The sequence below is a fragment of the Misgurnus anguillicaudatus genome, chromosome 10, assembly GCF_027580225.2.
Source record: "Misgurnus anguillicaudatus chromosome 10, ASM2758022v2, whole genome shotgun sequence".
Taxonomy (NCBI): Eukaryota; Metazoa; Chordata; class Actinopteri; order Cypriniformes; family Cobitidae; genus Misgurnus; species Misgurnus anguillicaudatus.
In genome coordinates, this window is record NC_073346.2 from 38,046,021 (window position 1) to 38,058,223 (window position 12,203).

General features: G+C 35.9%; 1 protein-coding gene across 3 annotated transcripts in view; it reads right to left on the reverse strand.

Annotated features, from left to right (window-relative positions):
* Window positions 1-12,203, reverse strand: part of rftn1b (raftlin, lipid raft linker 1b) — a 132,713-nt gene that overhangs the window by 48,802 nt on the left and 71,708 nt on the right. For all 3 annotated transcript variants that reach the window (XR_008645870.2, XM_055211365.2, XM_055211364.2), the window contains exons 4-5: window positions 10,461-10,566; window positions 8,992-9,403 (exon numbers count right to left, since the gene is read on the reverse strand). Coding sequence is in view for 2 of the 3 variants with exons in the window: in XM_055211365.2 (XP_055067340.2) it covers window positions 8,992-9,403; window positions 10,461-10,566 (518 nt within the window). In the remaining variant the exon portion in view is untranslated. The remainder of the gene's footprint in view (window positions 1-8,991; window positions 9,404-10,460; window positions 10,567-12,203) is intronic.

Consider the following 12,203-nt stretch of genomic DNA (forward strand, 5'->3'; position numbering starts at 1 on the left):
CAGTCTTTAAGGAGAAAAAAGTGGATCGCCGACTACGTTTCCCCCTAGTGGACGCAGTTCTACTAATATGAGTACTATGAAAAGTTGCCTGTTTTCCACTTTTGTGTCTTTAAACGCTCGTTTTTTGAGGTCGACAGCTTATAAAAACTTATTTCTGGGTGCTTTGGCTTGTTAGCTGTACATATTGTCACACAGCAGCTTTTAGGCATTATTCTGTTTTTTGTTATAAGCCAGAAATGACAAGGAGGCGGCCTCTCTCAATACAAAGTCAACGCCCGGTGGGCGTGGTTTTCAGGTTATGACGCGCTCCGCTCTGTCTCTATATCAAAAATCAACAATGGCATGAAAGAAGATGTGTGTTTTTGAATTTAAGGATATGTAAGCCAGCTTTATGGAAACAATGATTATAGTTTGCAGCGGAGTTTTGCGTGTGTGTTTGTTTAACACTGGATTTCATTGAAAAGTCTCAACTGGGTCATAAGTTGCATGCGGTAAGTAAGACTTACGTGTTATGTTGGAAATAGGCGTCTTAGTTCATATTATATAAACTACACAAACATGTAGTCAATCATTTTTAACACCCAAAAATGTTAATGACTCGCTCCTCCCGCAGCGCGTAACTCCTTCCGAATTTTTTTGTATGTTATTGGAAAGAATAAATAAATAGTAAAGCTGATCTGTCTTTATAAATCTGATTAAACTAAAGACTCTTTTGAGATATAAAGGATGTACTACTCCTCTATAGGTACTCCAGATAACTAGCCTGACGTTGTCATACTCAATTCTAGTCAGAATTTGAGTCTGATACCGCTCCATTGAGCTAAAATTATGAGGCGTGTCTCAACCGAAAAATGCCTCTGCACTCAATTGGATAGACATACGACCAATCAGAGCAACGGAGTGTGTGATGTTGAAATGGCGTCTTTAGCAGCCTGACTGAATTTCGCTGCAATGATACTAAAATCATTGTAATTATACTAAGTCTGAGTTAGCGAAGGTACATCAACACCTACTATGTTTACAACATTTCATTTATATCACAACATTATGTATTTACTAAGTCATACAGTAAGACTATCTCTTACCATTTGAACTTCATCCACGACGATAGCTACCCATTACGTTGGCTTGAAAAATATCGGAGCCTAGCATGTCCCTCCACTTATTCAGCAGTCACGATTCCAGGCTTCCGAAAATAAGCTGGCAACGACCGCTAATTATATCCATCTCGTCGTGCATGCCGAGTTGCATCGCCATGATACCCATTTCAGTTGCTTCTTTAACTTTGTCCTCCATAGGAAGGACGGCGAAAACATAAACAAATGCCTTCGCGTTTCTCTGTTCCTCTTTTTAAATCAATGCTCTGTCGATATCTTTTAGAACAGACTCAATGTCAGAATCCACACATCTAAATTCACCAGCGGCAGCCATTTCATTGTAAACAGATTGAACACACTCGCTCTTTGGTGACGTGGTTGATACGTTACTGTTGATCATCTGTCCATCATCGTATAAAGCCCGCCCTCACAATTTGATTCGTCGGCCGGTTTTGGTATTCGCATAGTAGCTCGTCAACGGTGAATCCCCAGACCGATCTTCCCCGTATTTCAAATCGTGGTGGGCGGGGCTAAGATCGGCTGGCACCCAGGCTACCAGATAACATCAGATATGCAAAAACAGCTTGTGTTATGGGAGCTTTAATTCATGCAGATTTAAAGACCCACAGCAGAGATGTGCTGTTTCCAAAATCACCTACTTCCTAACTATATAGTAGGTGAAAATCAGTAGGTGAGGCGAATAGTAGAGGTCTCCCCGAGTCCACTTAGATCCGAAAACTCGAGGTCCGACCAGGGACCCGAGCGGGTTCAGGTCTGAAAGTTTCACATGTGCCTCGGATAAGATTAGAGCCATCGGGTATCGAATTATTTAAAATAAATGTGTTTTTACAGAATAGACCCGAGAAGACCCAAACTAACTTGGATGTGTGCATCGAGTCCTTTTCCAAGAGCCCTTGTGACATTGTGTGGCTGGGGTAGGTTCATTTTTTTTTTGACAGACCTGTGAATAAATTTTGAATGCACATTTTAGCGGTTAGTGGTGTCGTCGTCAAATACTAATGAACAAAATGGAACAGCGGCCAAAATTGGTTGCAAGGCCACCAGGGTTTTTTATTGTCTTACTGGTGCGTGCGGGGATGCAGACTGCACACATCCGTGCCGTTTACATTCAGGTAAAAAAGCCACTGGTTTGGACTTGGGGATAATTTTTTTCGGTTGTGTCTCAAATCAGGTCTTTCTTTAAAAAAAAAATATTATGCATGTCGGGTTTGGGTAAAAAGTGATCGGGTCAGGTACATTTCTTTGGATCCGAGAAGACCTCTAGCAAGTAGTATGTCCAAGTTCATATTATTCGAAAAACAGTAGGCAAAAAGGACCTGTATGACCTTATACTTCTAGCAAGATTTTTAAGTGTGGAATCGATGGACACTTTACTATCCCATGAGCCCCCAGGAGAGGAGTCACCCAATGCCGAAAACGAAGAAGAGGCGTCGCCATTTTTCAAAAATGACGGAAAACGGTAACGCGGCTCTATTTAACTCTAATGCATAAGGAAAAGAGTTGTTCTTTGTGGTTAAATTGGGCTTGTTTAACATCCTCCAGGTTAATGGCTTTGTGTTATGACGATGTACGTCAAATGGCGGTTATACCCATATTCATACTATATAGAACGTGCTGTTTTAACGGTTGATGAGTACCTTATCTAATTTATATGCGACACTGGGATGCTCTTTTCCACAGGTGGGCATCATATGACAGATGTGTCCGTGATGTTCAGTGACTTCTAAATGTTTTGTCATGAGTAGCAAACCAGCACAGGTGTAACCCCCCACCAGGTTTACTGTCATCATTACTAACCCGTATGACAGGTCAAACACTGTTTATCTGAGGTTACAACAGCAACAGAACATGATGAGTCTGTATCTGTTTGCATGTGAATTGCATCACATGAAACCAAACATCCCCAAAGATTCAGGCCTGCATGTTAAGTAGATCTGATGAGAGCTGTGGAAATCTTTTACTTGTGTCCTTTCTTTGACTTCTTTGTACTACTGTACCTTCCTTTATATTGCACAAAATCATTTTACTTTCCAAAATTCCTTTCTTGTACAAAGGTCACACAAAAAGGTTTTCTTGGACTTTTGAAGTTGAATGATTTGATGTATTATGTAGAGTTTCACAGTCATGATCATTAAACTGTAATTTTTGCAGTTTGGCCCCCCAATCTGCCATCGGTTTAATCTTTCCAACTTAAACCGATACTATTGATTGAGGACTGAAGTTATCCGGCCCTCTACACTCTTAAAGGGCACCTGTTATGGCCTTTTTACACGATAATATAATAAGATCATTACAATAATATAAGTCTCAGGTGGGTGATTCTTGCGAAATTAGACTTATGAGGTGTCATGAAACATTTTGATAATAAAAGTAAATGCTATCAAAATAAGAAGCATACAGTTACAAACATCTCTTCATGTACTATTTTGTACATGATTTTAAATGACATCATACAAACCAATTTTGTTGTTTTTTCCACATTTCAGGGGAAAATGTTCATTACCGCAACGTGTCCATGACTGGATTTGGGTTCTTTGACATGGAAATATTTATAATAAAAAAGATCCAAAAAATAAAAAGCTTTAGTGCATGTTATATTATAAACATTTACAGTAAAGAAACATGTGCTATTTGGTGATCATTAGTAAACGTAGAGACAATAATAAGGAATATAAATGTGTCCAAGACCAATTTTCTATCATTGTTTAAGCCCTCAAGGAAAAACAAATAACAAAAATAGTTGGAAGGGACATAATTGACTGTGACACTCAAGATGGCTACCAGGTAAGCAGTTCTTATTTTTTCTCTAAAGATAAAAGTTCAAATTTTGTTTGTCATAGTACCTAGACAACTTTTTAGTTCTCATTACCGAAACATGAGTTTGTAAATGCATATATTTAATGTAATTTTTATGTTGCGGTAATGATCATTTTTTCTAATGATAATCTAATAAATGTAAATAATTCTATAGGAAATATTTTTTAAATCCTCTATAAATAATGGTTATAGTAAGTTCAGACCATAGTCTTATATGTGCAAAAAAATTGTCTTCAAGAGCTTTTTAAAAATTCTGATGCTGGACACCTTTTAAATCTGGATTTTAAGAGAATCACCCAGGTGTGCCCAGAATGTGTCTGTGAAGTTTCAGGTCAAAATACCCCACAGATTATTTATTATAGAATGTACAAAATGCCCCTATTTGGGTGGGAGCAAAAACGCTGTGTTTTAATGTCTGTCCCTTTAAATGCAAATGAGCTACAGCTCTATCTAATGGACAGGGTACAACTCGCTGAGGGTGGAAACTATGCTAATGCAAGACTGTAAGTGGGTGGGGTTTATCATTGTGACCTCACATTGATAGGAGAATCAAAATGGCATATCTAATGAGACTGCTTTGGTTTAATGGGGATTAAAAAAACAATGGTGGATTTTTTTCTTCGTAGAGTGGTTGTGTTCACACACTGCCAACATCGCCAAGGTGCTTAATGATGTCATAGAAGAACCATTTTGGGCTGAATGGTTCCATAAAGAACCTTTAACATCTGTAGAACCCTTTCTGGTTCAAAAAAGTTTTTTTTGTAGTGAAATTGAAATTATGAAAAGTAATGATATGAAAGTAATGGTTCTTTGACTGAACGTTTCTTTGAGAAACCAAAAATGGTTCTTCTGTGAGGAACACTTTAAGCACCTTTATTTTTAAGAGTGTGTTTGGTGTCGCTACTGTTTAAGAAATTACTTAATTAACCTTTCACATTCATTTTTGTACATATCACAGTATTAAATATTCAGTATTCCGACTCACACTGATGAATGAGCGATGCTGTGTGCAAGGCTTAGCAATTAAAAAAAGGTCTTTAAAATACACTAGCACAAAGAAAACTTTGACTCACTTAATAAATGAACTTGAACAAAATTAAATGCTAATTATAATCAATGCACATAATTAACTAATTAGCTTTGCACCAAGAACATTTTAAGCACCATTAATATCTTTTGTATGGATATTATTTTAATGAATATGCATCCAGGTGTTTAATCTAATATTTTATTTTTAAATTCCCTTTATTCTCTACAGAGAATTTTTTTATATCATACATTAGTACAACCAGTAGCCCCATGAAAAGTCACAATGCAAAAATAAAAAAAATGTCTAAAATAGGATTTTTTTTTGCAAAAATCATGAGCATAATATTTCCCTGAATGTTTGCTAACTATTTACCATGAGATTCATGCAGAATATTTAAAATAGTTTTTATTTTGTTGCATATAGCAACAATGGTTCCTAGAGAAAGGTTCCTTAAAGGTTTTTTGTGAGGCAAAAGGTAAGGTACAAATGTTGTCACTGGGGTGATATCTTTTCAAAAAGTACACTTTTGTACCTAAAAGGTGCATATTGGTACCTCAAAGACACACATTGCAATGCAAAAAATGATTTTCAAGAAAATATTTTCTTAGTATTTTTATCTTGTTTTCTGTAAAAAATATTTAAAAATTCTTAAATTAAGATGCTTTTTCTTGATGAGCAAAACGACCCAAGAAAATACGTCTAGTTTTTAGACCAAAAATATCAAATGTAAGTAATTTTGTGCATAAAACAAGCAAAAAAATAAAATAAAAAATCTGCCAATGGGGTAAGCAAATTTTTCTAGAATTTTTTTTAGATTTTTTGCTTACTCCATTGGCAGATTTTTTTGCTTGTTTCATGCACAAAATCACTTAAATTTGATACTTTTGGTCTAAAAACTAGACTTATTTTCTTGGGTCGTTTTGCTCATCAAGAAAAAGCATCTAAATTTAAGAATTTTTTGATATTTTTACTGAAAACAAGACAAAAATACTAAGATTTTTTTTCTTGAAAATATTTTTTTTGCAGTGTGGTATCACTGCAAAAAATGACTTTCTTTCTTAGTATTTTTGTCTTGTTTTCAGTAGAAATATCTAAAAAATCTTAATCAAGATGTATTTTCCTGAAGAGCAAATGACCTAAGAAAAAAATCTGCCAATGCACTGCAAAAAATGATTTTCAAGAAAATTGTTCTTAGTATTTTTGGCTTGTTTTCAGTAAAAATATCTACAAATTCTTAAAATAAGATGCTTTTTCTTGATGAGCAAAATGACCCAAGAAAATAAGTCTAGATTTTAGACCAAAATATAAAATTTAAGTGATTTTGTGCATCAAACAAGCAAAAAAATCTGCCAATAGGATAAGCAAATTTTCTTGAATTTTTCTTGAATTTAATGTTTAAATTTTTTGCATACCCCAATGGCAGATTTTTTTGCTTGTTTTAAGCACAAAATCACTTAAATTTGATATGTTTTGTCTAAAAACGAGACTTAGTATCTTTTTAAGAATTTAAGGATTTTTAGATATTTTTACTGAAAACAAGACAAAAATACTAATTAAGAAAATCATTTTTTGCAGTGTTCTGTACTAAAAGTGTACACATTATGAAATTATTGAAACATATCATCCCAGTGACAACTTTTGTACTTTTATTTGAGATACAAAGTTAAGAAATAGATTATTAGGAAACCATTGGCTAAAAGATTTTTTGGGGGCAACCAAAAATGGTTCTTCTATGGCATTCTTGCAAAGAACCCTTTTAGCCCCTTTTGCTGTTTTTACCAGTGTACATCAAATACACACTACTTTTCCTTTCTGAATGTAAGTTTAACACAGCCTCCTAACAGCTACAGCGGGTGAAGTAATAACCTGCACCACATCTGAGCTCCGAGTGTTTTACGCCGCTGACCATCACCATTACGTTTTATAGATGTTCACCGGGAGAATCGAGTGATTCGAGGAGGGAATGACTGTATTTATCAGAGCGGTAATAACTCTGAAGACGCAGCGCTGTATGACCCCTGACAGACGTCATTTTGTGGCTGAATTGGAAAAACTGCTGCGACGGGCCGCCGGTACAGGCAGCAGTTTTGAAATTTCACTGCTGACGATGTCGCTGCCCCTTCCAGATGGAGATTTGGGTTGGCGGCACAGGATTCCCAGCATGCAACACTGGGATGGTGCTGTGAACGCGGTGCACAATGCCACAGTTTTAGTAAAAAATGCCTCCCAAGCTAATATTGAGAATGAGTTGGACCATCTGGATACTGGCAGAGGGAAAAAAGAGGAAACAAAGCCTAATCTAGCACCCGCTGCGTGCGTTTTTGCTAATGCCAAGTGTGCCCATTTCCATACGTCAAAGCTTTGTATGAACCTGTGACAATGCTTTTCTTTAGACGCGAAAGACAAACACAAGGCGATGAGATGCTGTGACACCGCGTGTCACCCAGAGGACAAATGATTTAGTGAATTTTTAAATGTCATCATTTTAAAAAGAGGAAAGGTTAGGGCTGGGTGATGTATTTAATATTCAAGATACGTTGCTGGCAATATAATTAAGCAACATTGTGAATATGATGATGATTTTTAAGTTATTAGATTTGCTTCGTGATCTTTCGGGACTTGCATGTCAAATAGCATTTCTATCCGTCTAAATGAATCAATTAAAAACTGTTTTCGTTTATAAATGTAATTTGTTTGCATTCATAGCGTCCCCACGTGACATTTTTCATATTAAAAGAGAAGTATTGCTTTTATTATAGTATGGATATTGGTGCATATAAATGAAAGTAATAAATATTTTTCATTGTCTTCATTTAGTTATTTAGTAAACATCTTAAATCTACTAGACAACCAAAGCCAACCCTGCTGAAAAAACAGCATACCAGCAAGACCAGCATATGTTTTGGTGACCACCAGCTAAACCAGCACCAAACCAGCATGGGATTGATGCTGGTCTATGCTGTTTTTTCAGCAGGGATTTCAAAGCAAATATGTATTGTGTTAATGTATATACACACTGAATACACGGGTGATTCTCACAAAATCCAGATTTAGAAGGTGTCCAGCATCAGAATTTTTAAAAAGCCCTTGAAGCCATTTTTTGCACTTATAAGATTAAGGTCTGAACTTACTATAAACATTATTTTTAGAGGATTTAAAAAATATTTCCTATATAATTATTTACATTTTTTAGATTATCATTATCAAAAAGTATCATTACCGCAACATGATATTACATTAAATATATGCATTTACAAACTCATGTTTCGGTAATGAGAACTAAAAAGTTGTCTAGGTCACAGTCAATTATGTCCCTTCCAACAATTTTTTTAAATGTTAGTTCCTTGAGGGCTTAAACGATGATTGAAAATTGTTGCGGAGGATGAGAAAATTGGTCTTGGACACATTTATATCCTTTATTATTGTCTCTTCATTTACCAATGATCACCAAATAACACATGTTTCTTTACTGTAAATTTTTATAGTATAACATGCACTGAAGCTTTTTATTTTTTAAATTTCTTAAATTCCAAATATTTCCATGTCAAAGAACCCAAATCCAGTCATGGACACGTTGCGGTAATGACAATTTTTCCCTTAAATGTGGAAAAAACAACAAAATTGGTTTGTATGATGTCATTTGAAATCATGTGCAAAATAGTACCTGAAGAAATGTTTGTATGCTTATTATTTTGAAAGCATTTACTTTTTTTATCAAAATGTTTCACAACACCTTATAAGTCTTATTTTGAATCACCCACACAATGCCGGGTTATTTTCAACCCAACGCTGGGTCAAAAAAGGACAAATCCAGCCGTTGGGTCAAATTAACCCAGAAATTGTTTATATTTGACACAACAATGGGTTAAAGCAACCCATCATAGGTTGGGTTTTTCCATTTTTGACCCAATGCTGGTTTGAAAATAACCCAGTATATTAAATTTCCCCCTAAATATCATATCACCTTTATTTTCAAAGCATATAGTGTGGTTGAATCACATCAAATGATACAAATGATCAACCTACCTCTTTTAGCCAGGAGCAATCTGCTGGGTCTCTCTGATGCGTCTGTGATTTTGGCCGTGTCGTTGTTGTTGTGCGTGAGTTTATCTGTCGGCTGTGTTTCACCAGATCCAGATTTCATGCCTGATGTCTCATTGGAGAGATCATCTCCATCTTCTCCCGCAGAAGATCTAACGTCGTCTATCTGAGCCTCGTTCGATTGATTCTCCGCTCCGGGCTCGTCTCCCAGCTCCGGCTCCTCCAGGGGGCTCGGGCTGGGTGTCAGCCCAGAGCCGTGCAACGAGCTAGGGCTGGAGTGCAGGGAGAGGGAGGGTTCCTCTGGTTCTCCGTGCCGTAGCACGTGTGGGCGTAGGCCAGCTGGCTCCTGGATGAAGCCTGCAAACATGATGCCCTGATCTGCGGCATCCTGGATCTGCTGTGAGGAGACAAATAGACAGTATGACTCCACTGCTTTTGTGCTGTATGCTTCTTTACATATGTAAATATTATATGTGAGGTCATTTGTGCTAAGATTTTAATGGATCTTTTGCTTTATTTTAAGATGAGTATGCTGATCTGTTCACCAGGGTCAACCGATAACATCTTGAACATCTTTTCTGCTGTTACAGAATTGCTGAGGTAAACTTGTCATCCTGCCAAGAGGTTTGGGCATTTGAACGAGATAAGAAAGTTTTATTTGCTTCAAGTGTATAACATTCAAACCGACTGAAATGGCACATTACCCTTAACAATAAAACACGTGCCGAACAAAACATTGTAAAACCCAACTCTCTTCCACGCCATCAGCTATTTGAAATTAGCAAGCGCTGATTACAATGGCAGAAGGCCACCATTGACCGCCCCTCGCATCCCAAATCAGCCGAGCATCTAACAATTTATTGTCAGTTCGCGTCGGAAGCCAATATTTGAATTCTCATCAAACCGAATTGAATCGTTAACTGTCAAGGAATGCTAATGATGCTATTTTCCATTATGGTGCTTTAATAAAGGGCAGCCTCAGGCCCGCCGCCGCTATCTTCATCTGAGGCCTTCGCCCACACCACGGGAATCAGTTTCCGCGAGGTGCGCGGGTTATTTCCTCTCAAATTAAACCGGGAACAGGCTCGGCCTTTCCTGACGCATTGTTTAATGCATATTGAACGCGGACTCCGGGAGTCCTGTCATTATATTTGCAACAATGATGCAAATGAAATTGCGTAGATAAGAAGCCATTTCTCTCGCCGGGTTCCTCCGTCGGTGAGAGGGCACTGAATAATTTCCGAGTTTGATGCGTGCGGGGGGTTCATAGTCGTGACAGCTCATTGCGATTAATCACGGCAGGATGTGCACTGGAGAACCTCGGCAGGTTTGTGATGTACGTGTGAAGAGGCAGATATATAATGGAAATACCCCATGGTTTCGACAGCTTCGTAACAAAAATAGTTACCAAAAGTTTTTATATAAATTTTTGCTTGTACAACAGCTTTTCTTACTTTTTTCACATAGCCCTGAATGTGTTCTGAGGTGGGGATCTGCTCTGCAGACATGCACTCCTCCAGTTTTAGATGGAAAGGCTCAAAGTCTGGATTCGTCTCCCAACTGAAAAGATAAGAAAAGATTGTGTTTTAATATACAGGAGAGACTCTTAAGCAGGTGCAGAGAAACGATACATCATCAATAAACACAAATGACTTCATTTTAGCCATCGGATTATACGATTAGACAGAGAACATCTGTGCATGAAACGTATTAATGGGAACATTTCGCTTCAGCAGTGACTTGAAATGAACATTAAGAAAACATATAATTCAATAAGTGAGAAACTTTAATACTACGACTACTACTACTACTGCTTTTTGTCATCTCTCTGGGGAATGTTGAAGGTGCTCTGTGTACTTCTGTAAATATTAAATTGCTTTCTTCAAGCAGCCTAATATGCAAATTCAACTTTTTTATTACCAGGTAAAAAACATCTTTTTATGCCTTTATTTTAGGATGCCAGAGCCACACAGGAAAGTGAGAGGAAGAGAAAAACAGGATTGGGAAGTGACCCACACTGCAAAAAAATGACTTTCTTGCTTGGTATTTTTGTCTTGTTTTCAGTACAAATATCAAAAAATTCTTAAATCAAGATGTATTTTCTTTGATGAGCAAAATGACCTAAAAAAATCTAGTTTTTAGACAAAAAATATACAATTTAAGTGAATTTGTGCTTTAAACAAGCAAAAAAAAAAAAAAAAAAAAAAATCCGACAATGGTCTAAGAACATTTTTCTTAAATTAAGTGTTTAAGAAAAGGTTTAAGATTTTTTTCTTACACTTTTTTCTTTTTTGTCTTGTTTTCAGTAAAAATATCAAAAAATTCTTAAATTAAGATAGATGTATTTTCTTGATGAGCAAAATGACCTAGAAAAATAAGTCTAGTTTTTAGACAAAAAATTAAAGTAAAAGTAAATTAGTATTGAGTCCCTAAGGTGATATTGGAGTAAAAAAATCTAAAGTTTAGTTTCATGTGCTGATTTTTTTTAAAGTTTAGTTTCACGTGAGCACGCGAAACTAAACGTGATACACTCCAAAAAATGATTTCCAAGAAAAAATTTATTTGTATTTTTGTCTTGTTTTCAGTAAAAATTTCACGTGAGCACGCGAAACTAAACGTGATACACTCCAAAAAATGAATTCCAAGAAAAAATTTCTTTGTATTTTTGTCTTGTTTTCAGTAAAAATATCTAAAAATTCTTAAATTAATATGCTTTTTCTTGAAGCAAATTTTTCTTGAATTTTTCTTGCATTTAGTGAAAAATGTTCAAGAATTTTCTGCTTACCCCATTTGCAGATTTTTTTGTTGTTTTATGCACAAAATCACTTAAATTTGATATTTTTGGTCTAAAAACTAGACGTATTTTCTTGGGCCGTTTTGCTCATCAAGAAAAAGCATCTTAAATTAATAATTTTTAGATATTTTTACTGAAAACAAGACAAAAATACTAAGATTTTTTTTCTTGAAAATAATTTTTTGCAGTGTAGTTTCACATGCGCACATGATAGTTTCATGTGAGCACGCAATATTTTCACGTGCGCACGAGAAACGAAACTTTATTTAATTTTTGCTTGAAAATTTTTCTTGAAATAAGTTTACTTTTTCATAAACACTTAATTCAAGAAAAAAATTCTTATTCCATTTTTGCTTGTTTTAAGCACATTCACTTAAATTGTTTATTTTTTGTCTAAAAACTA